Source organism: Alosa sapidissima, chromosome 2 (genome assembly GCF_018492685.1).
Source record: "Alosa sapidissima isolate fAloSap1 chromosome 2, fAloSap1.pri, whole genome shotgun sequence".
In the NCBI taxonomy this organism is placed as follows: Eukaryota; Metazoa; Chordata; class Actinopteri; order Clupeiformes; family Clupeidae; genus Alosa; species Alosa sapidissima.
The window spans coordinates 10584703-10609784 of record NC_055958.1 but is presented as its reverse complement, the minus strand read 5'-3'; the positions used below and the strand labels follow the sequence as shown (position 1 = coordinate 10609784).

Genomic DNA, 25082 nt, shown 5'->3' with positions numbered 1-25082 from the left:
GCTATGTATAGCACAAGCAGTAAAGAATCATCCATGAGATTCTCCCGATCTGTGATTCTGCAGAGACATATTCACATCAAATAGCCAGAAATAAAGTGGAAAACGCTGTAGATGAAAATAAAAAATAATTGTACATAGCTGATACTTTTCCTGCACTTGAAATGAAAGAAAAAATAAATATCTTGTAGGATAATAAAGCCTGGGCTAGTCACCTACTGACATACTTGAAACATACTTGATACTTGCATAACTGTAAAAGGTGGTGTTGGGTGGGTTGAACGTCCCATGTACCCTCGCTACTTCCCTGATATTTTCAAAGGAGTAGCTGATTTTTAATAACAAGTCAAGTGTGAGTGAGAATGAGAAAGGGCATTTGGCTTATGTGTCTTAATATTTATATCTCTGTGAAACAGAAAGTTGTGGATTATTCTGAGGGATTTGTCAGGATAAATTAATTCAATTAAATCAGTCATTTATTTGAAATTATTTGGAGTGATTTCAGTGATTTTTTAATAATCCTTTTTACTCATCTTTGTCAGAGGTGCCAAATATTGTGGAAGCCACTGTAGGTGCAAATTACATTTTGGTGCTAGGCAGAGAAAGAAATGGGAAAAGTCATTAATGAATCTTTGCTTTTCTAAAATGGATAGTTCCGATCCTTGATTGTGATTGTGATCTCCGCTAGCACGTCGTGCCTAACAACGCCCCTTAGCTGTTGTAGAATCAGTGTAACCTACGGCCTCTCGGGGCTTATTGCTTAAGTAACTACACCCATCTGGGAGCAGCAGGTTAAAAAACACTCCCTTTGGAAAATATTTTTTATGGCCTTTCAACACAGTTACAATGTTTACAATACTTCTATTTGTCTGTAGAGAACCTCACCACACTACCACAGAAATGTCATTCTATTTTGTACATTGTCAGTGGTGAAAACAGAGTTTGTTTTTTTGATGTGTGCCTTTGCCCTTTGCAGTTGCATTGTAAGACAATTTGGTGTTAATGCGAACAACTGTCTTGCTCAAAAACTGCACCAATAAATGTCATTATGCTCTCAAACAACTGTTTGAACCTGTTAGTTTCTGGAAATAAACCTTAGGTTGTTTTTGCTCCGGAACATTCCTTTAAGGCTTTCAAAGTGCCAATAAAGCACAATAAAGCCTGTGACAAACTTGACCATGGAGTGTATTTTGACACTGGAATAGATGGACCCTGATGAACCATGAAGGTTTTACATGAATAATACAATACAATCCTAATTTCTCCCCTCTTCACCTGTGTATTTGTGTATGAAGGTAAAAGCAGTAAAAATGGGACATATCTTGGTCATTGATGAAGCCGACAAAGCCCCTACCAATGTCACATGTATACTGAAGACCCTTGTAGAGGATGGAGAGATGATTCTGGCAGATGGAAGGAGGATTGTGTCAGGTACAGCTCTCATAGACATAGTTTAAATAGGAATGATTTGGGCCCGAGCACTGGAGGGCTGCGGCCTGCACCGAAGGTGTAAAGGCCCATTCACACCAAGAACGATAACGATAACTATAACTATAACCATAACCATAACGATAAAAGTGTTCACACTGAACAAACGATAAACAAAGTCTCTCATTGTGTGAGGGCTAAAATTCGATGGGTTCTGATTGGCTATTAGCATTTTATTGTTGTGAAAATCGCTCTGAAAGTGATCCCCAACGATATCGTTCTTTATGTCGTTATCGTTATAGTTTATGTGTGAACGTCGTCATTCATATTAACGAGAACGATATTTATTTATAGTTATCGTCAGGGTAGGAATTTCACGGCGGCCACGACGGCCATGGCCGTCGTAGCCCCTTGCGTTGGCCGTGAGGCCCCTTTGAAAATCAGAGGTTTACAGGCCACGGTGGCCTTGGTGCCCCCTTCTTTCAATATTCTGCTTTGCGTCCTACTAATAGCGATTTTTATTTAGCCTGTGGCCTGTCAAAATAATCTTAGCATTCACAGCGCAAATTAATTTAGTCATTTACGCAGTGGAGAAAGTGGCAGCGCAAGAAAGAAAGTGCGTCCAAATTCACCCATTCTCATGTTGAACTACTCGCGAAGTAGCCTATTCATCACACAGACACCACATATCACATGAAAGAGCTTTTTCTCAGCTTTTAAACGATGTTAGCCGATAATTGCTGTGTTGAACGGTTCGCGAGAAAAGTAAATAATATAATTCAATTTAATCATACATTCTACTGAAGGTGTTGCGTCCCATGATCTCCATACCCATTCATCTCGGTGTAATACTTTACGAACCCTTCTTTTAACACATGACAACCCATATATCAGAATAAACAGGAGACCTTACCGAACACAAAGGTGTAAAGCAGTCCCCTGTACAGTTAGCCGTTCCAGAGTAATCCAGTTTTGAATTTGCAGTAAAGTTCGACATACATGGATGTCTCCAAATTTGGGCTTTAAGTTTTACAATGTGTTTAAATTGTTCCACATAATTTCATAACGGGCCAAATACAAAATAAATGTTACAAATATCGCCTATATATTGGTAAATCAGAGGACAGCTGACTAAGAGTTTGTAAAAGTAGCCTTAATGATCACAAAATGCTAAGCATGCATCTAGGCTATTTGAGTTTCTTAAAGCTGAGCTGTGCTTAAATTGTTCAATACATGATTTCATAACAGGCCAAATATAAAATAAATGTTATATATAGCCTAGATATCTGTAAATATTAGATAGTCAGATGATTTACAGTTCTATGTAATATGTCATGTTTTCATTTCATGTTTTTGTAATGTTTCATACAGTGATGCAGGTCTACTGCAGTGAATAGGCTAAATACAACTTTGATAATTTTTAAAGCCTACTACTAATAGTTAACTTTGGCCTTGGTGCCCTGACATGTGGCCTTTGTGCCCCCCACCAAATATGCCCAACTGAAGGCCAAGTGGCCTTGCCCCCAGAATGGTGAAATTCCAAGCCTGGTTATCGTTATCGTTATCGTTATCGTTTTTGGTGTGAATGGGCCTTAAAGCCTATTGTTTCTGTTTCTATTGTTTCGGTTTATTATGAATATTATCATTACACTGCAAAAAAATATAATCTAACCAAGTGTTATTAATCTTATATTAAGATCAAAAAATCTATTTGGTATTGTTTTTAGTATGAAGAGACTTACCAAGTACTCTCTCAAAAGATCATTTTGATTTGATTTAAGAAGACTTTAACTTATTTTAAGGAGTCTTATGAAGACAAATTTACTCAACGCTCTGGCAGACAAATTTGCTTGTTTTTAGGACAAATTTGCTGAACACACTGGCAGACAAATGTGCTTGTTTTCAGGATGAGACGTCTTAAAAGAAGTCAAGCTCTATTTAAATTAAGTCAAATGATTTTACGAGAAAGTGCTAGGTACGTCTCTTCATACTAAAAACAGTACGAAATACTTTTTGATCTTGATATAAGATTAATAACACTTGGTTAGATTTTATTAGATAAGCAGTTTTGCAGTGTACTCTTCATTCTTTATTATTTATCTGGATCCCCATTAGCTTCCATAAAGTGGTTGCTAATCTTCCTGGGGTACGCACAGTGGAAGATTACACTCAGGTAAAAACAGATAATACAGAAATGGTACATTACAGTAGGTGCAATGAATGAAGGGATGAATGAAAAGTCTGGTTCCAAAACGCTATATTTCAATTTTTAAAAACATTAATGTCATTTAATTGTGTATCTCAGGCAATATCAATAATTTTGCAGTTGTGTTGTTTTGATTGAGTAAAGATAAATCAAATAGCAATAACACAATTACAGTTCCACTGAAATTACCTGGTAAACAACATTTAAAAAAAAATAAAAAAAAAATTATGACAATGAAGGATATAGCATTTTGGAACCAAACTCTTCAAAAATACAAAAAATAAAATAATAAAACAAAGGACAAGAGAAATGAACAATTTAACAGTTGGGCAGAATCAAACCAATGCAACTTTCACAAAAGAGCTACAACATTAACGTTACAGTAGCATAACTATATTGAATCAATATCAAACTCTGAATTCTTGAATCTATCTATCTATCTATCTATCTATCTATCTATCTATATCACAATAGGCTAAACACTGTTATGAACTCATATCCATCCTGCTTAATCTACAGTCAGGATAAATCCAATTAAATGATATAGCCTACAGTGGGCAGTGCTTCGACTTGGCCAGCTTCACTCGCGGTCCGCGCGTGGGATCACGCGGTATCACGCGACTTTAATTTGTATTTTCCCAGTGTGACGCTGCAACAACCCAAACAACCGGTAGATGGCTCAAGTGAGCAGGGTGTCTCGTAAAAAGAAATGGAGCCTGGAAAACCCTACACAGACTTCACTACAAACTTTAGCAGACTGGTTTAGAAATAATTTAATAGCCAGAAATATGCCTGCCCTGCCCTAATAAAGAAATATTTGGTTAACTGCGAATGAATCCCGTTTGCAGCTGTAGAAGAAACGCAGGACAAATTAAACATTCTGGTTTTCTCCGAGTGCAACGATGATAGACAGACATCATTTGGACAAAATATAGTTATATAGGAGTTACAGGCGATAAATGATTTTTGATGGTCACAAGTTTACTTCATTAGCGGTTTATTTTTTTGATTATTAAAGAGTGTTTTTCATTTAAAGGTTTGACTTTGTGCTTATTCAGTAGAGCATTTAGTGCTCTTCCCAATCCCAGACGTTCACATTGCATGATTGTTTGTAATGGATGCAACCGCGAGATACGCCATAGGCGCCGATACCGTGGATGCTCCGTCTCTCGGGCACCCACTGAAAACATCGAGCACCCACGTGTGACAGCTTACAGTCCCGGCTAAATAAATTTACATTCATTTAAAATCAAACATCGCAGTTTATGTTAAATTCAGCATCTCTCATAATGTGATTGGATATGTTGCTGTCAATTCCCTACTTCATACTAACCACCAATGAGAGCGTCTCTCGTATGAAAATTCCTGACACTTCCCACCTGAAGAATTAACGCAAGGCTTTGTCCGGTCTTCAGCCCCGAATGTTTAAAATGTATATAGCCCTGAATATCATTTTAAAAGTAGTCTGACAAAGCTTATTGTTTTGTGACACAGCTAAACACTGGTACCTCATAGAACGTCTATAACATATTCTAGGTGGTCGCAACTCACAAAAGTAAGCAGATAGAAAGAACTCACGCAAATCTAGCCTACAACACGCAGACAGCTTTATGCGCAGGGGAGAGAGTGTGCGCACGCGCACTGTGCTTTATTATTGTTGCCTTCTGATGGTATCTTGCTAATTCACTGAACTGCATTAGGTGACACAAATGGTATTGCCTTTATCTTATAACTCCTTGTCTGAGCGACTACCAGGCCTATGGTTTTTAAAAGTCAGATGTTCCCTGACAAAGACATTCGAAAATTAAGAATGTTTATTGACTTGAAAAATACACTAATTTTTGCAAACTCCCTTCATTCAACCCTTGAAGACATCGCGGTCTGGTGCGCTATGTAGATCGTTTCTCGTACCATTTAATTTCTCAGAATTTAGGTCTACTAGGCCTACAATAACGTCATCACCAAATACATCTTTTATTTTTAGTTGATCAACCACAAAGAGTAGCATAGGCCTACTGTGCACAATGCACTGACTACTGTAGCAGCCCAACGTAACCAGTTGTTGTAGATGAGAGGCAACCCCTTGTTTCAGATAGCCTGGACAACATGTTACCTGGGTGTTGCCTACATTATTAATTAATGGTAGCCTACAATAGTTAATTGATTCGCGTAACATATTAGTTGGCTCAAAGAGTAGGGAATCAGGATGGAGAGAGTCACGCGTGTGTTGCTTTTGCGGGATCGAATCCAGTTTAATGCTAGTTTTCAAAACATATATTTTTTACATGTCTTTTGTCCGAGTGGCTGTAATGTAGCCGAGCGCTCATGGCGTATGAAAAGCGACTTCAAACCGCCTAAAACAACTTGTTTGTGAATGTCTGACAACTGCTGCAGCGCATGCACGCGCAAGGAAACCAGTAGGTGGAGAAACCAGAAGGCACACAACACCAGAACGATTTTAAGGCTATTTCGCATAGGCTACTCAATGGTGCTATTTCACACGCATTATAGCGACCCCCACTCACCGGGGTTAGTGGAAGGTGTTAATAGACGATTTGCGTAGCCTACAGTGGACTAGGGCTGTCAAAATTGCTCAAAAATGACGTTCGAATATCCCCTCTAAAATAAACACATGTATTCGAATATATTGGAATATCTAGGCTATATTATTTGCGCATTATGTCAGTGATGCGCATCATGTCATCTGTTTTTAACTTTTTGTATGGTTATTGCTTGACAGGGGGGATCCCAAGCAGCTTTCAGCCATAAGGCATTTCCTAATTCACCTGACACTGATATTCAAAATGTTGAAACTATTTCGGCATAGCCTATAAGCAGTTTAATTACATGTAATGTTAGTCGTAAACAAACGGGCTACTTGGTGAGGCTTGGCCTCACAGATGCGCTCGTGCCTTAAATGGCAATACAAATCTTCACGATAGGCCTATTAACTGACCGCCCGATTCACGTTGGCTGTGGGGCAGGGGGGGACATCAGACATTTGTTCCCAAGGGTCTATGAATTGTTAACCCGGCCCTGCCCCCAACGCAACTTTCCACCTCTGAGATAGCTGAAAAGAAGTCTAGAGGACTCCTAACTCACTAGACCTACTTACTGTAGGCTGCGCAAACCACAAGCCTGCATTCGAGGCAGGCCTTCTGTTGAAGAATTTTATATAAATCCTGCGCTAACAGTAATCCTCCTACCCCCGCTACCACAGCTGTGGATAGTGTGGCATGCTCACGCTTTATGTCTCCTTCTTGCAAACTAGGCCTATAGCCCAACCATTTACGTCTTCAAAAAATAACAACTTGCCAGATATGTCTTCATAAATTTGGGCTTCATTCAGCATTTTGTTCTTCCACTGCCTGCTGCATCCTTTCTGTTTGTATTGTTTAGAAAATGTTTGACGTCTTGAGTTAATGCATTAAACATTGTTTGCTGGTAACCAGCCACAAATAGCCTACAGATTCTTGCGTGCGTTCTCTCCAAAATGTGCCCGTTCTGTAGGCTATCCAAGTGCATAATTCTGCGGCATAAAGCAGATGTATTTGTGTATTGTACAGAAAAATAAAAATAACCTGTCAAGCAGTCAATTGACTACATTGCAGTCAATAAGTAGTGCAAATTATGAAACCAAAACGTGGGTCATAGTTGTCTAAGCCTCTGCTGTGAGGCCAAACCCATGAACAAAGACGCATTGATATCTGCAATAGTTTTTTTTTTTGGTGAAACAAGCTCACAGCCGAACAAGTCATACTGAAGGGAGAGGCAACTGGCATGTGATCTCCCCACGGGCCAATGGATGTACAAGTTTTCTCCTGTGCCTATGATATTTAATCCAGTGTTTTGTCAAGTTGCAAAATGCTATTCGTTTTAACAAATTTTTATGATAGTATGAAGTACTTTTTGTATAGGGTACTATCTTAATTGCTTTATACTCAATACTTGACCAATGGCTGCATCTGTCTATTGAAAGTGAGAATGTGGCATGTGATATACTGTGTAGGCTATAAAATAAACAGATTGCTAATGGCCTACAAGCTGATCTGGGGGGCGTTTCCCGTACAACTACGGAGGTTAGCTTTTTAGTAACAGGATGCATCGTTCAACTAACCAACATGTAAGTTACGAATGTGTCCCAAAACTGTCGTACTTACATAGTACTGTAAGTTTGGACCATGATAGTTTCCAAACTTCAGTAGTCTGGACTAAGGTGGTTAATGATGTTTAGTAGCACGTGAACGGGCACCTGCACATACTTCTGTGGCGCATTGCGTTAAGGCCGGCAGATGACAGCCGCCGTTGCACAGCAGTTACCAGTCCCCTGTCCAAGAGTTCGAATCTGGATTAAGATTTTGACAACAATATTGACATCGTTGTTTACCTAAGTTTATCTTTTGTGCAGATCATATTATCAAAATCAGAATCAGCCTTCTTGGCTTGGTTTGCGTAAACTAACAAGGACCCCCCCCCATGAAAATCAAAGGCTACATATTCTCAGCTGACTCGTCAAAAAGTGCGCACCACCTTATTATTATCTGCAAGTGTGTGACTTTTACTTACGTGCACATGGCTGCAAATTGACTTTTAATTTATGTATTTTCTGCCTTGGGCATTTTAAAATATGGATTTATGGTGGTTAGAAGTGTAAATATCAATTAGAAACCTAAATATATTCATAATTATTAATTTGCAAACAAATAACTGGCGTCAGTGACGTCTTTGACATGAAGATCCCTGGAACTATGCTTCTAGCATTCTACCACAGGTCGAGAGGTGTAGTTGTAACTACACAACTTTACGATAGTGGTTGCAAACGTTCGTTGCTACTATGGTTTTGGGAAACACTAACGTAGTGGAACGATGCATTGGACTATGTAAGTTGCAAATATGAATGTAATTCTGCGGCATAAAGCAGTATTTGTTTATTGTACAGAAAAATAAAAATGACATGTCAAGCAGTCAATTGACTACATTGCAGTCAAAAAGTAGGGCAAATTAATTTACGAAACCAAAACGTGGGTCATAGTTGTCTAAGCCTCTATTGCGTAGCCTGTTAAAAATGTCGCCAGATAGTATTAAATCGGCAACAACATTGTTTTCTGCAGAAGCCTACCCAAGGCTACAGATTAATTCTGAACAGTTATTTCTCTACTGGCTCAATTATCACACCACTGTTTTGATTTGCGTAGTTGCGTTAACCCCAACACTGACAATAATGTAGACAGCAATTTTCTATTTCGATTTTCGTTACCACCGTGTAGTCAAGCCTTAAGCCATACCCAAGTTGCCTAAATCGAGGTAATGTTTAATTATGCATGATTTATTTTGTTATTGAATTCGTAGGCTGGGATTACTCTCGGCAACAATTATGTTTAATGGTAGATCCTGCTTTTTCAGAAGGGACCGCAGGCAGAGCGATGTACAGTGGTAGAGCGACGCACAGTGGCTGAAATGCGTGAATGAAGTGGTCATTTGAAAGCGATGCCCACTGTACGTCTACTTTAGGCTTGCCTGCATTATTAAATGACAGTTTAATAATGAAGATTTGTAGATTACGTTTAATTCAAGTGTTTCAATCATCCCAGCTCTCCCATATGGTTGGCTAGTGGTGTCTCATTTTCAAGGAGAATATCTTCACCCCTATGTCTTGCCACTCCGTTTCGAGGGACAAGGGCTAGGGGTAAGATTACTTGAACATTCCACACTATCCACAGCTGTGGTATCGGGGGCAGGAGGATTACTGTTAGCGCAGGTTTTACATAAAATTCTTCAACAGAAGGCCTGCCTCGAATGCAGGCTTGCCCAAAATAAAGGCCTGTGGTTTGCGCAGCCTACAGTAGGTAGGTTAAATAACAGACCCGCCACAATGTGCGGTACGATGATTTTTTACGAGCAAGATGTTTTTGGTGCCCTGCATGTTCTTAAATAACAATGATCATCAGTAGCCCATACCTGTCATCACTCCCGTTTTTCCCGGGTTTCTCCCGTATTTCAAGGTCATCTCCCAGCACCCTCCCGTTTTGTTATTTCTCCCGGAAAACTCCCGTAATTTGCATGGCCATCAAAATTAAAATCATTGATCCATTCTGGTTGTCAGATTGTGTTTGAAATACATCTACACATACACGATCACTTAATTTCAATTTCAACCGTTTTGTCATAGGCTAAATCCTGGCAACCCAAAATGCGTAAGGTAATGGTAAGGTAAAAGCAATGACCGAAATGCAGTGTGGAAACACGTGTATGAAACGTATTAAATATGCAAACACAGATCCGGTATAAACACTGACACCCCCCCCCCCCCCCGAAAAAAAATCTCCCGTTTGGTATGCAGTAGCCTAATATTTGACCATTATTTTGTGTAAATGGGCTATGCATTGGGTTAGACACCAGGGGCCTTATTCACAAAGCCTTTTATCTTACCACTAGGAGTAGGCTACTCCTAAATAGCAATAAAAGATTTTAGCTATAGGAGTTTCTCTTATTAAGTTATTCACAAAGCCTTTCAGACCTACTCTTAGTAAGGGAAAATGACAACTCCTAAACAGATTCTGGAGCTGAGCGTTCTAGAATCTTTGACTAACAGTCTAAGAGTGAGTGAGTCTTCGTTGCTATGGATGACGTTATTACTCATGCATGAGCTTGACTGAAGTGACCACCTTGATTGGCTGAACGCGGGAATGATTCCAAACACCTCCCTTACGATGAGTGGCAGGTGACAGGTCTGAGAATGCGTGCGCTACGCAAGGACGGAAGATGATGAATAACTGAATAAAAAGGCCTAGCCTAAATGAATCAAGAGTAAGGCAAAACAAATAGCCTAGTAGCCTAATGAAACATACGGATTAATATAGTATCTTTGTAACATTATTAAATTAATCTGTTACTATGCCTATGCCTACGTTTGATTCACAATAATGTTACATTTAATTTACATGTTGACAATGAGTAGCCTAGTTTTGGTTGTTGTTGGTGGCGTTATTGCATGTTAGTTATGCCTACAATGCAAAATTGCTTCCTCAGGATAGGATTTCAAAACAGGCGAAATGCCACAAAACCGGTTTGTGAATAGGTCTGTGAGTTAGGATTCCTCTCGACTTCTTTTAAGCTGTCACAGCTGGTGGGAAGGTGTGATTTGTTGGGGGCAGGGCCGGATTAACTGGGCACAAATGTCTGATGGCCCCCCCTGCCCCCCAGTCAACGTGAATCGGGTGGTCAGTTAATAGGTCATCTAAGGCACGAGCGCATCTGTGAGGCCAAGCCTCACAAAGTAGCCCGTTTGTTTACAACTAACATTACATTTAATTAAACTGCTTACTTGTTGAATACATCACGTGATGCTATACATACAGCCACTCCCTAAAGTGACTGTGGGTGGCTTTTGGCCTGGAGCTGATGCCATCAGACGGTGCCGAACCTTCTCGGAGTGTTTCGACCCTTAACCGCTACACCCTCCAGCTGGCGGGTCAGCAGTGGTGGCCAGGTCACTGCCCATCATCTCCAGGCCTCCAGCCCCCCTCCTCCCTCTTAAACCACAACCAGCATGAGGCTCTCTCTGCTGCCTCCCCAACCCTGCGCACAGCTGTCTTCCTCTCCTTGCCAGATATGCCAAGTGCAGTGAGCACAGACCACATTGACTGTGCTGGGAACCCTCTGCACCCGACCTCCACTGGAAACAGCCATGCTTGCCAGCCTTTGTCTTTGCAGTCCATGATGAGGTCCTGGTATTTTAGGCTCTTCCTCTCATGGGCCTCCTCACAGCCTTCCTCCCAAGGCACAGTCAGTTCCACCAGGATGATTTTCTTAGCTTGCTGACCAGATGACAACGTCAGGCCTCAAGGTGGTCTGTACGATGGGTGGGAAAGTGAGCTTCTTCCCCAGGTCGACTGACATCTCCCACCCCTGTGCCCCCTGGAGGATGTTGGTCCTGGCTCTTTTAACAGAGGATGACTTTTCTCCTGCCCTGACTAATTGCATTGATGGTACTTGTGGCTTGGTCGGCTGTGGTCTTCTCCTGGCTTGCTCGAAAATGTCAGCCATCACTCGGAGCACTTGGTCATGCCGCCACCTATATCTCCCCTGAGCCAGAGTGATTTGGCACCCTGCTAAAATGTGGGCCAGTGTCCCCCTCTTCCCACACATCTTGCAGAGCTGGTGATGGGAGTGTGTCATACACAGACCTCAGGAGGAAGCTAACACGGAAAGGTTCCAGCCTCCAGAGCTGAGTCCATGTGACCCTCCTGTTTGGGAGGTCCCATCTGGTCCATGCTCCCTGGGTTGCCAGTTCCACAGCCTTAGCCTTCCGTGTCTCTTCCTCCTGGTGACGAACTTCCGCTTGTACCATCTCCCGCCTCTGCTGGACGCTTGACTTCCTCCACTGTGTGAAGTGAGATGTTCCCAGTCCTTGCCGACCCATGCAGACATTGCCAATGATGTCTCTCAACTCCAGGGAGCTCTCAGATTGTCTGACTGCAGTGTCTGCTGCCCACTTACGGCCTGTTCGTGTTGTGACCCCTGCGTTGCTTACTTGCTTGTCCTTTGAGTCTCTGAGCATCATTGCCACCCTGCACTTAGCCACCTTGAACTCCACCACAGAGGAAAATGGAAGTTGGAGCTGTCCTGATCGGATGTAGAGCCCCACTGCAGTGAAGCTGGGAGGGATACCAAGCCACCGCCTCAGATGTTTGTTCACTTTCCTCTCCACTCCCTCCACTACAGTCACTGGGATCTGATAGACTGTCAGCAGCCACATAAGCCTTGCTGGTATATCCAGAACTTGCCGGGTAGGCCTGACTTGTCAATCCTCCTTAGCCACTCGTCCGCCTGATTTGCAGTGTCAGAGATGTTGTTTCTTTCCCTGAGGGTGTCGTCGTACCACTTCCCCAGGCCTTTAATGGGGTTCTCCCTGATTGTAGGGATCTGCTTGCCTTGGACATGCAGTTCGAAAGCCTCTGTTAGTTTCCCCCGTCTTATCACCATGCTCCGTGACTTCCTGGGCTTAAAAGCCATTCTCGCCCATGATGCTAAAGCCCCAAGAGTCTTCAGGATCCACCTTGCCTGCACATGCGTTGTGGTTGTTATGGTGAGGCCATTAATCCTCTCAGTGGGGGTTGTCTGCTCCCTGCTGCCGTAACTGGTCCCTTGGCCACTGCTGCTGCTGCTGTAATCAGGAGGTTCATCCCCATGATGAACAGAATGGGGGATGCTGTGCATCCTGTTACAATGCCCTTCTCCAGTGGCTGCCATGTGGTGGTGAACTTGGCAGTCTGGAACCGCAGCTTGAATGACCCCAGGTAGCTGTTGATCATCTGCCTGATCTTGTCGGGGATGTGGTACTGCTCCATAGCCTTGTTGATGGGAATGGGGCATGGACCCATATGCATTTGCGAGGTCCAGCCAGACAACTGTTAGGTTGCCCTTGCTCCCCCTGGCCTCCTGGATCAGATAGCTGAGGATGGTAGTGTGTTCCAGGCATCCAGAGAACCCTGGAATCCCCCCCTTCTGGATCGAGATGTTGACATATCCATTTGCTGTCATGTAGTTAGTTATTCTTCTCGCCAAGACTGAGAAGAAGATCTTGGCTTCTACACTCAGCAGAGAGATGGTGCGGAACTGGCCGATCACAGAAGAGTCCTTCTCCTTTGGCACAAAGCAGCCCTCTGACACTCTCCAGGTAGTTGGTATGTTGCCCTTATATAGGCTATGCTGAAATAGTTTTCAACATTTTGAATATTAGTGTCGGGTGAATTAGGAAATGTTCTCAAAGTAGCCTTATGGCTGAAAGCTGCTTGGGATCCCCCCCTGTCAAGCAATATAACCATACAAACGCGCGCACTCATTGTTTCAAAATGAGTAATTTCGGCTTTGTCAGAACTGAGCTGTGGACGACACGGCACGGCATGACCAATTGAAAATAAATTAACACAACACAGACCCCGCTTCTCTCGCGTCAGTCACTGACATGAACGAAACACAGAACCCTGACACTGACACCCAGACACCCAGAGTCACTGACAGTAGCCTAGAATAAATGCATGGGAAAAAAACTTCCCCATGACATAGACATCGTAAAACACTGAAAGTTAATATTTTGTCACTATAACATCTGTCCTTTGTCAAATGTGTTATGTTCCAAGTAGCCTAGTGTGTAATTCTGCTTCATAAACTAATGAACAAATACATTTGCTTATTTCACAGAAAAATATAAATAGCCAGTTAGGGTCTACAGTGCAGAGTTGGTACAGTGGGCATCTCTTTCAAATGGTCACTTCAGTCGCGCATTACGAGGCGTGAAGCTGCGTGAAGCTTTAGTACCGCTTTCAGCCACTGTGCGTCGCTCTGGCACTGTACATTGCTCTGCCTGCCGCCCCTTCTGAAAAAGCTTGATTTACCTCGATTTAGGCTACTTGGGTATGGCTTAAGGCTTGACTACTGGTAACGAAAATCAAAATCGAAATTTGCTGTCTACATTATTGTCAGTGTTGGGGTAACGCAACTACGCAAATCAAAACAGTGGTGTGATAATTGAGCCAGTAGAGAAATAACTGTTCAGAATTAATCTGTAGCCTTGGGTAGGCTTCTGCGACGTTTTTAACAGGCTACGCTATAGAGGTTTAGACAACTATGACCCACGTTTTGGTTTCGTAAATTAATTTGCCCTACTTTTTGACTGCAATGTAGTCAATTGACTGCTTGACATGTCATTTTTATTTTTCTGTACAATAAATAAATACATCTGCTTTATGCCGCAGAATTACATTCATATTTGCAACTTACATAGGCCTAGTCCAATGCATCGTTACACTACGTTAGTGTTTCCCAAAACCATAGTAGCAATGAACGTTCGCAACCACTATCGTAAAGTTGTGTAGTTACAACTACACCTCTCGACCTTTGGTAGAATACTAGTAGAAGCATACAGTGGGCAGTGCTTCGAATTGGCCAGCTTCACTCGCGGTCCGCGCGTGGGATCACGCGGTATCACGCGACTTTAATTTGTATTTTTCCAGTGAGACGCTGCAACAACCCAAACAACCGGTAGATGGCTCAAGTGAGCAGGGTGTCTCGTAAAAAGAAATGGAGCCTGGAAAACCCTACACAGACTTCACTACAGACTTTAGCAGACTGGTTTAGAAATAATGTAATAGCCAGAAATATGCCTGCCCTAATAAAGAAATATTTGGTTAACTACGAGTGAATCCTGTTTGCAGCCGTAGAGACGCAGGACAAATTAAACATTCTGGTTTTCTCCGAGTGCAACGATGATAGACAGACATCATTTGGACAAAATATAGAGTATTAACCTCCATTGCTCAGCCAAATGCCTTCCTGTTACGTCCTGTTATCACTGAGTTAGGCCTACAGGCGATAAACGATTTTTGATGGTCACAAGTTTACTTCATTAGGGACTGTTCGTTATTTATTTAAGGGGCTACCGGAGGAGTTTGGGGAGCATTAGTCCAAAAAGACGTGACCCTCCCTCGCCAGCAATACATTTTTCTATGACCCTCCAAAGTGATTATGAAAAAATCACTGTCAACTTTTTCTGGGTTTATCGCCTACTGTATTTTAACGTTTTCACATATTTGGCCATAAGCCGTTTATCATAGGCTATCACGAAACCAAACTACAAAGGCGAACACTTTAACAGGGGGAATTAATTGGGCATGAATCATGCTGAACGCTATTTCGCTACCTTAGAATAATAAGGTTCTATCTGCGTTTTGAGTAGGTACAACCGGGACGATTGAAACGGGGACGAATGAAACATTCCGGTTTTCTCCGAGTGCAACGATGATAGACAGTCATCATTTGGACAAAACATGGAGCATATTAACCTCCGTTGCTCAGCCAAATGCCTTCCTGTTACGTCCTGGTATCACGGAGTTACGAGCGATACTTCATTAGCGGTTTATTTTTTTGGATTATTAAAGAGTGTTTTTCATTTAAAGGTTTGACTTCGTGCTTATTCAGTAGAGCATTTAGTGCTCTCCCCAATCCCAGACGTTCACATTGCATGTTTGTTTGTAATGGATGCAACCGCGAGATAGGCTATGCGTTTGACAATAAGTTGTTAACAGAACCAAGACATATAGCCCAGCAGCAATCTAGTGACTGATCGTTATTTATTGAAGGGGCCACCGGAGGAATTTTGAGTGCTTCAGTTGGAAGTTGCATGACCCTCTCTTGCCTGCTAGAAATTGTTCAATGACCCTCCGACAGAATTGTTAAAAAAGACATGACCCTCCCCTGCCAATTGTCTTCCGCCCGCGCCACAGCCACACACTTTGTGATAACGTTCTTAAATCAATCTTTCCCGTGAGCTTGCATACCAGTCCTTCCTTTTCAAATGTGTTGCGCCTGTTTGCACAATTTCACAAATAATCATATGTGATTAATAGTATGACAAATAATCCCTGTGCACGGGGACCGAAACAATGCATGCCAACTTTTCCCGTGTTTATCACGTATTTTAACTTTCCCCGCTGTCTTGCCGTTTTAATGTTTTCCCGTAGAATATCCTATATTTTAATACTCTCATAACAGCCCTGCCATCGGGCCTGTCTCTGTGTTGCCCTGTTGCTACCCCTTGCCCTTCCAACGAAACAGATGTCTTCAAATCATCGTTTTCCTTGCTTGAAGGCGAACTTAGAGTGATGTTAACCTATTTAAGTTTAACGGCGCGATTGCCGTGAGAGCACGATTCATTGGCGCTTGCATGTTCGGCCTTATGTCTACGTGCGCACCTGAGGCTACTCAGCTGCAAGAGAAATAATTTCCCCTCTTTGTATGTTCACTGCAAGTTGGCCTACCATAACTTACCAACTCTGCACTGTAGACTGGCTATTTATATTTTTCTGTGAAATAAGCAAATGTATTTGTTCAACCTTATGAAGCAGAATTACGCATAGGGTACTTGGAACATAATACATTTGACAAAGGACAGATGAATGTTGCTAGTGACAAAATATTAACTTTCAGTGTTTTACGATGTCTTTGTCATGGGGAAGTGTTTTTCCCCATGCATTTATTCTAGGTTACTGTCAGTGACTGCCGTGAGAGAAGCGGGTTCTGTGTTTCGTTCATGTCAGTGACTGACGCGAGAGAAGCGGGGTCTGTGTTGTTAATTTTTTTAATTGTTAATTTATTTTCATTGGGCATACCGTGCCGTGCCGTCCACAGCTCTTCAGTTCTGACAAAGCCAAAATTACTCCTTTTGAAACAATGAGTGCAGAAAGGGGGGGGGGGGGGTGTCCCAAGCAGCTTTCAGCCATAAGGCTACTTTGAGAACATTTCAATTCACCCGACACTAATATTCAAAATGTTGAAAACTATTTCGGCATAGCCTATAAAGCAGTTTAATTAAATGGAATGTTAGTTGTAAACAAACGAGCTACTTGGTGAGGTTTGGCCTCACAGATGCGCTCGTGCCTTAGATGGCAGGAAAAATCTTCACGATAGGCCTATTAACTAACCACCCGATTCACGTTGGCTGGGGGGAAGGGGGGCCATCAGACAATTGTGCCCAGTTAATCCGGCCCTTCCCCCAAAAAATCACACCTTCCCACCTCTGACAGCTTAAAAGAAGTCAAGAGGACTCCTTACTCACAGACCTATTCACAAACCTGCGGTTTTGAAATCCTATGCAGCTACAGGAGCTTCCAATCGCGAGGAAGCAATTTTGCATTGTAGGCATAACTAACATGCAATAACGCCGCCAACAACAACCAAAACTAGGCTAATCATTGTCAACATGTAAATTAAATGTAACATTATTGTGAATCAAATTAAAATGTTCTCTTTTGCAAACGTAGGCATAGTAACAGAATAATTTAATAATGTTACAAGATACTACATCAATCCGTATGTTTCATTGGGCTACTAGGCTATGTGTTTTGCCTTGATTCATTTAGGCTAGGTCTTTTTATTCAGGGGCCATATTCACAAAGAATTTTAAGGCTAAAAGTAGCTCCTAACTGGCGAATTTAGGAGCAACTCCTAAAAATAATGGGCGTGTCACTCCTAACTTTAGGACTCCTAATTTTTTCACAAAAAGTAATTCACGAAGCATTTTAGACCTAAAAGTAGCACCTAAGTCTGGGACAGCTTAAAGGAGAATTCCGGTGTGATATTGACCTAAAGTGTATTGAAACATGATACCGAGTGTGAACGTATGTCTCATAGCACATCTTGGCTTGTCCCCTGCACTCCAAAATCTGGCGCTAGTTAGCCGATGCTACCAACAGCTTTTTCAATAGTGGTGCTTCGACATCGGGCTAGCCATGCAAATAAATCACTGTTTTACACCCATTTATGAGGCTCAATGTATCTCCACACTTCATTGGTAGACTTCCGAGGGCCCTGACATTTAAAACGAGACATTGAGAACTTTGAAAAAGCACTGGTAGTTTACTTACAAGACGATTTATACAGACAGTATCTTCACGAAGTTTAGCGTTTGCAGCCGTCTTGAATTTAGTCACGATAAGTCGAGCAACGAGTAAGAATGAACAGGTATGATAAGGGATCAGATTCCAAAAATAATTCAGTGGAAATGCATGGATTCCAGTTGCTGCTACTGGAAGAAACTGGAATCCATGCATTTCCACTGAATTATTTTTGGAATCTGATCCCTTATCATACCTGTTCATTCTTACTCGTTGCTCGACTTATCGTGACTAAATTCAAGATGGCTGCAAACATTAAACTTCGTGAAGATACTGTCTGTATAAATCGTCTTGTAAGTAAACTACCAGTGCTTTTTCAAAGTTCTCAATGTCTCGTTTTAAATGTCAGGGCCCTCGGAAGTCTACCAATGAAGTGTGGAGATACATTGAGCCTCGTAAATGGGTGTAAAACAGTGATTTATTTGCATGGCTAGCCCGATGCCGAAGCACCACTACTGAAAAAGCTGTTGGTAGCATTGGCTAACTAGCGCCAGATTTTGGAGTGCAGGGGACAAGTCGAGATGGGCTATGAGACATACGTTCACACTCGGTATCATGTTTCAATACACTTTAGGTCAATATCACACCGGAATTCTCCTTTAAGTCGAGAGGACTCCTAACTCACTAAGACCTATTCATAAACAGATTTTTTGTGGCATTTTACGTTGCGATGTTTTGAAATAGCCTATGCGCAACAGGAGCTTCCAATTGCGAGGGAACAATTTTGCATTCATAAAAGGGATGCAATAACGCCACCAACAACAACACAAACTACTCATTGTTAACATGGAAATGAAATGTAACGTTTCATTGTGAATCAAATTAAAATGTTCTCCTCTTTGCAAACGTAGCCTAGGGATATGGTGACAGATTCATTTAATAATGTTGCAAAGGTAGGCTACTGCATCAATCCATAGGCCTATGTTTCATTAGGCTACTAAGCTATTTGTTTTGCCTTAGTCTTTATTCATTTAGGCTAGGCCTTTTTATTCAGTTATTAATCATCTTCCGTCCTTCACACTACTTGTGTAGCGCACGCATTCTCCGACCTGTCACCTGTCAGTCATCATCGGAAGAGAGGTGTTTGGAATTCCCGCGTTACAATCGTCAGCCAATCAAGGTGGTCACTTCAGTCAAGCTCGTGCATGAGTAATGACGTCATCCATAGCCACGAAGACTCACTCCTAGTTTAGGAGTTGTCTGAAAGGCTTTGTGAATAACTTTTAAGAGAAAACTCCAATCTAAAATCTTTAAGTGCGATTTAGGAGTAGCCTACTCCTAGTAGTAAGATAAAAGCCTTTGTGAATAGCCTACGGCCCCAGTTATTCATCATCTTCCGTCCTTGTGTAGCGCACGCATTCTGAGACCTGTCACTCATCATCGTAAGGGAGGTGTTTGGAATCATGCCCGCGTTACAATCAGCCAATCAAGGTGGTCACGCTTGCCCATTTACCCAAATTAATGGTCGAATATTACTGATGATCATTGTTATTTAAGAACATGCAGTGTGCGTAGGGTACCAAAAACATCTTGCTCGTAAAAAAGCATCATAACGCACATTCTGGCGGGTCTGTTATTTACTGTAGGCTGCGCAAACCACATGCCTTTATTTTGGGCAAGCCTGCATTCATTCAACCTTTATTTATTCTCGGAGGGTCATTGAGGGAAGCCCTCATTTTCAATGAAGCCGAAATTACAGAAGCGAAGCAAAGCGCTCCACAAACAAGACAACATTCGAGGCCTTCTGTTGAAGAATTTTATATAAAGCCTGCGCTGACAGTAATCCTCCTGCCCCTGATAGGCCTACCACAGCTGTGGATAGTGTGGAATGTTCAAGTAATAACACAATCCAATGTGTGTCTCAATTGTCCCCCGCTGACCACCTCACACATTTCTCTAGATTTTGCAACGAACTTACATGACACAATGCCATAAAATATGCCAGTTTTAGGACACAGAATAATGTTTGTAATGATACCAGGTAGGCCAGGTATTGTCGAAGGTGCATGGTGAAGTGAAATTCTTACTTTGGAAAACAAACATTTGCCGATATCATCGCCAATCATCAGAATATTGCAATAGATTCTGTGTTCTGGACTGCAGGTAACTTGTTAAGCCAGTGGTTATCAAACTTTTATTTCATTCCCCACTTTGATCAAGGGGCATGACTGATGATAGTGGAGATAACGTGTTATCCCGAGGCTTTTGCAAGTCAGCATCTTCGACGGTAGTCTATTAAAAATTAAAAAAAGTTTTCGATGTCCCAAACGGAGAGCCATACTTTATTGTTTTTAACGACCTCTATGCTACTCACAAAAATGTAGGCATGGGGACATGATGAAGTAGGTTATCCAACTGTCGTGTGTTAAATTATTGTGATTACGAGCCAGTGGTTTTCAAACATTATGTGTGACTCGGACATCTAACTAAATGCAACAGGCTCATATCGTCCTCGCATTCGCAAAATGAGGACCAGTGTTTTGTCAAATTGCAAATAGCTATTCGTTTTAACTATTTTTTTTATGATAGTAGCCTATACAAAAAGCACTTTATACTATCTTAATATTGGAATATGGGGAGGGAAGTGGCGCGTCTGCAGTCAGCCAAATATGAATGTAATTCTGCGGCATAAAGCAGATGTAATTGTTTATCGTATAGAAAAATAAAAATGACATGTCAAGCAGTCAATTGACTACATTGCAGTCAAGAAGTAGGGCAAATTAATTTACGAAACCAAAACGTGGGTCATAGTTGTCTAAGCCTCTATTGCGTAGCCTGTTAAAAACGTCGCCAGATAGTATTAAATCGGCAACAACATTGTTTTCTGCAGAAGCCTACCCAAGGCTACAGATGAATTCTGAACAGTTATTTCTCTACTGGCTCAATTATCACACCACTGTTTTGATTTGCGTAGTTGCGTTAACCCCAACACTGACAATAATGTAGACAGCAAATTTCAATTTCGATTTTCGTGTAGTCAAGCCTTAAGCCATACCCAAGTAGCCTAAATCGAGGTAATGTTTAATTATGCATGATTTATTTTGTTATTGAATTCGTAGGCTGGGATTACTCTCGGCAACAATTATGTAAGGGACGGCAGGCAGAGCGATGTACAGTGGCAGAGCGACGCACAGTGGCTGAAAGTGGTACTAAAGCTTCTCGCAGCTTCACGCCGCGTAATGCGCGAATGAAGTGGTCATTTGAAAGCGATGCCCACTGTAGTTCCAGGGATCTTCATGTCAAAGACGTCACTGACGCCAGTTATTTGTTTGCAAATTAATAATTATAAATATATTTAGGTTTCTAATTGATATGTACACTTCTAACCACCATACATCCATATTTTAAAATGCCCAAGGCAGAAAATACATAAATTAAAAGTCAATTTGCAGCCATGTGCACGTAAGTAAAAGTCACACACCTGCAGATAATAATAAGGTGCACACTTTTTGACGAGTCAGCTGAGAATATGTAGCCTTTGATTTTCATGGGGGGGGGGGGGGGGTCCTTGTTAGTTTACGCAAACCAAGCCAAGAAGGCGGATTCTGATTTTGATAATATGATCTGCACAAAAGATAAACTTAGGTAAACAACTATGTCAATATTGTTGTCAAAATCTTAATCCAGATTCGAACTCTTGGACAGGGGACTGGTAACTGCTGTGCAACAGCGGCTGTCATCTGCCGGCCTTAACGCAATGCGTCACAGAAGTATGTGCAGGTGCCCGTTCACGTGCTACTAAATGTCATTAACCACCTTAGTCCAGACTACTGAAGTTTGGAAACTATCATGGTCGTAACTTACATGTTGGTTAGTTGAACGATGCATCCTGTTAGTAAAAAGCTAACCTCTGTAGTTGTACGGGAAATGCACCGAATGTAGGCCATTAGCAATCTGTTTATTTTATTTTATGAAGCCTGCACAGTAGATCACATGTCACATTCTCACTTTCAATAGACAGATGCAATAGCCATTGGTCAAGTATTGAGTATAAAGCAATTAAGATAGTACCCTATACAAAAAGTACTTCATACTATCATAAAAATTTGTTAAAACGAATAGCATTTTGCAACTTGACAAAACACTGGATTAAATATTGTAGGCACAGGAGAAAACTTGTACATTGGTCCGTGGGGAGATCACATGCCAGTTGCCTCTCCCTTCAGTGCTATGACTCGTTCGGCTGTGAGCTTGTTTCGCCAAAAAAAACTCTATTGCAGATATCAATGCGTCTGTGTTCATGGGTTTGGCCTCACAGCAGAGGCTTAGACAACTATGACCCACGTTTTGGTTTCGTAATTTGCCCTACTTATTGACTGCAATGTAGTCAATTGACTGCTTGACAGGTTATTTTTATTTTTCTGTACAATAAACAAATACATCTGCTTTATGCCGCAGAATTACGCACTTGGCCAGCCTATAGAACGGGCACATTTTGGAGAGAATAGAGAATGTACGCACGCAAGAATCTGTAGGCTGTTTGTGGCTGGTTACCAGCAAACAATGTTTAATCCATTAACTCAAGACGTCAAACCTTTTCTAAACAATACAAACAGAAAGGATGCAGCAGGCAGCAAATATAGAAGAGTCATTTCCAGTGGAAGAACAAAATGCTGACTGAAGCCCAAAGATATGAAGGCATATCTGGCAAGTTGTTATTTTTTGAAGACGTAAATGGTTGGGCTATAGGCCTAGTTTGCAAGAAGGAGACATAAAGCGTGAGCATGCCACACTATCCACAGCTGTGGTAGCGGGGAGGAGGAGGATTACTGTTAGCGCAGGATTTATATAAAATTCTTCAACAGAAAGCCTGCCTCGAATGCAGGCTTGCCCAAAAAAAAGGCCTGTGGTTTGCGCAGCCTTCAGTAAGTAGATCAGTGAGTTAGGAGTCCTCTAGACTTCTTTTAAGCTGTCTCAGAGGTGGAAAGTTGCGTTCGTTGGGGACAGGGCCGGATTAACAATTCATAGACCCTTGGGAACAAATGTCTGATGGCCCCCCCTGCCCCCCAGCCAACGTGAATCGGGCGGTCAGTTAATAGGCCTATCTGTGAGTGGGGGTCGCTATAATGCGTGTGAAATGGCACCATTGAGTAGCCTATGCGAAATAGCCTTAAAATCGTTCTGGTGTTGTGTGCCTTCTGGTTTCTCCACCTACTGGTTTCCTTGCGCGTGCATGCGCTGCAGCAGTTGTCAGACATTCACAAACAAGTTGTTTTAGGCGGTTTGAAGTCGCTTTTCATACGCCATGAGCGCTCGGCTACATTACAGCCACTCGGACAAAAGACATGTAAAAAAATATATGTTTTGAAAACTAGCATTAAACTGGATTTGATCCCGCAAAAGCAACACACGCGTGACTCTCTCCATCCTGATTCCCTACTCTTTGAGCCAACTAATATGTTACGCGAATCAATTAACTATTGTAGGCTACCATTAATTAATAACGTAGGCAACACCCAGGTAACATGTTGTCCAGGCTATCTGAAACAAGGGGTTGCCTCTCATCTACAACAACTGGTTACCTTGAGCTGCTAGTCGTCAGTGCACTGTGCACAGTAGGCCTATGCTACTCTTTGTGGTTGATCAACTAAAAATAAAAGATGTATTTGCTGATGACGTTATTGTAGGCCTAGTAGACCTAAATTCTGAGAAATTAAATGGTACGAGAAACGATCTACATAGCGCACAGTGTTGCGCGGTATGCCCGAAATTAAGCGGTCACCCGCGGTTATGAGTCATAAACAAAATATTTTAATGATATTCGGGTAATTTCCAGGCGGGTCAGTTAAAATGAATTAAATATATATTTTCTACAAATAGGCCTACTTAAAATATCACAAGAAGGCTAGCATCAATACAGTAAAGCATCAATACAGTAAAGTCAACAGTAAAGAAGCTGAAGATGCGAGTTAAAATAATAAAGACACCCCTTCAGGAAAAGCTATATAGGCTATGGGAAATATTGGGAAAAGTTCTTAAAGAAGATGACAGTAGTACAAGTTATGGTCTATGTAGGCCTACTTCTTGCGAAGCCATTTAAAAGTATGACAGCCAAAACGGGCAGCCTGCAGGAATAAATGTTATGGCACAGACTACACAGCCATATCTACCGGTATGTATACAGTGGGTCCCAGTTAAGAATTGACACTTCATTCACCATCAAGGTGATTCACACAGCTGGGTGAATTTTAAGTACAACTACAGCCGCTTGGGGGCAGCATAGTCCGCTGTGGCGTTCCACGGTCGAACCGGGCGGAGCATTCGACAGCAAGGGCTGTGATTGGCCGAGTTTTCAGTGCGTTTCTCTGTGTTTTTAGCAGCCCCTGCAACATGCTAGTCCACTGTAGCCTATAAGCTTTGTACATAATGGATTCAGTGGCAAGATGTCTTGATTGTACAGTGCCTGTCTCTCAGTAATGTTTTAAAATGAGAGCTTCGTCAGCTGGCAGTAGGCTACTTTGTCGGCAGTCATGAGAAGTTTGCTTGCTAACAGAACATAAATATGCTGCCCAGAAACCTCGTGAATAGTTCTGATTTGTTTTACTACACTAACGAGGTGTGCCACAGCAACCAGTGTAGGCTACAGTCCTACCCAATAGGCCTACTCGAAGCAGATAGCATTGTCTGACTGTCGAGTGGGTTAATGCGCGTATTTCCAGAACAGGTCTGCAACTTTCAGGCAGTTCTGAGTTCGAATCTAGGCAGGAGCAGAGCCATATAAAGGCCTAGGCCTATTGTTATCATTTTTTGCAAGGTGTTGCTCCTGGCAATACTTGTTTATAAGATGTTTGGTGATTAGTTGATAGCTGTTTTTGGGACACGTTAAACATTCTTTATAATGAGTGCATACGGGGAGTAAAACGACTGTTACGCTCTGTTACAACTGTGGGCTACAATGATTGCAATACAAAAATATGCGCGTGTTAGTTTAGTTAGTTTTGTGACGTTTTGCACTTTTGTCTCATGTGTTTCCAGGTTTGAGGGCTTTTTTGGCAAGA

The 25082-nt window shown here is 41.9% G+C and overlaps 1 protein-coding gene and 1 long non-coding RNA gene across 3 annotated transcripts in view; one reads left to right on the top strand and one right to left on the bottom strand.

The window, feature by feature from the left end:
- The window catches only part of vwa8 (von Willebrand factor A domain containing 8), a 201987-nt gene that overhangs the window by 96410 nt on the left and 80495 nt on the right, over positions 1 to 25082 (top strand). For both annotated transcript variants that reach the window (XM_042065280.1, XM_042065290.1), the window contains exon 23: positions 1293 to 1428. In XM_042065280.1, coding sequence (XP_041921214.1) covers positions 1293 to 1428 — 136 coding nt within the window. The remainder of the gene's footprint in view (positions 1 to 1292; positions 1429 to 25082) is intronic.
- On the bottom strand, positions 3675 to 23381 carry LOC121685047. The gene is made up of 3 exons (XR_006023239.1): positions 23370 to 23381; positions 21235 to 21239; positions 3675 to 3820 (listed from the first exon to the last, which is right to left on the bottom strand). It is a non-coding gene; the product is annotated as an uncharacterized LOC121685047 (long non-coding RNA).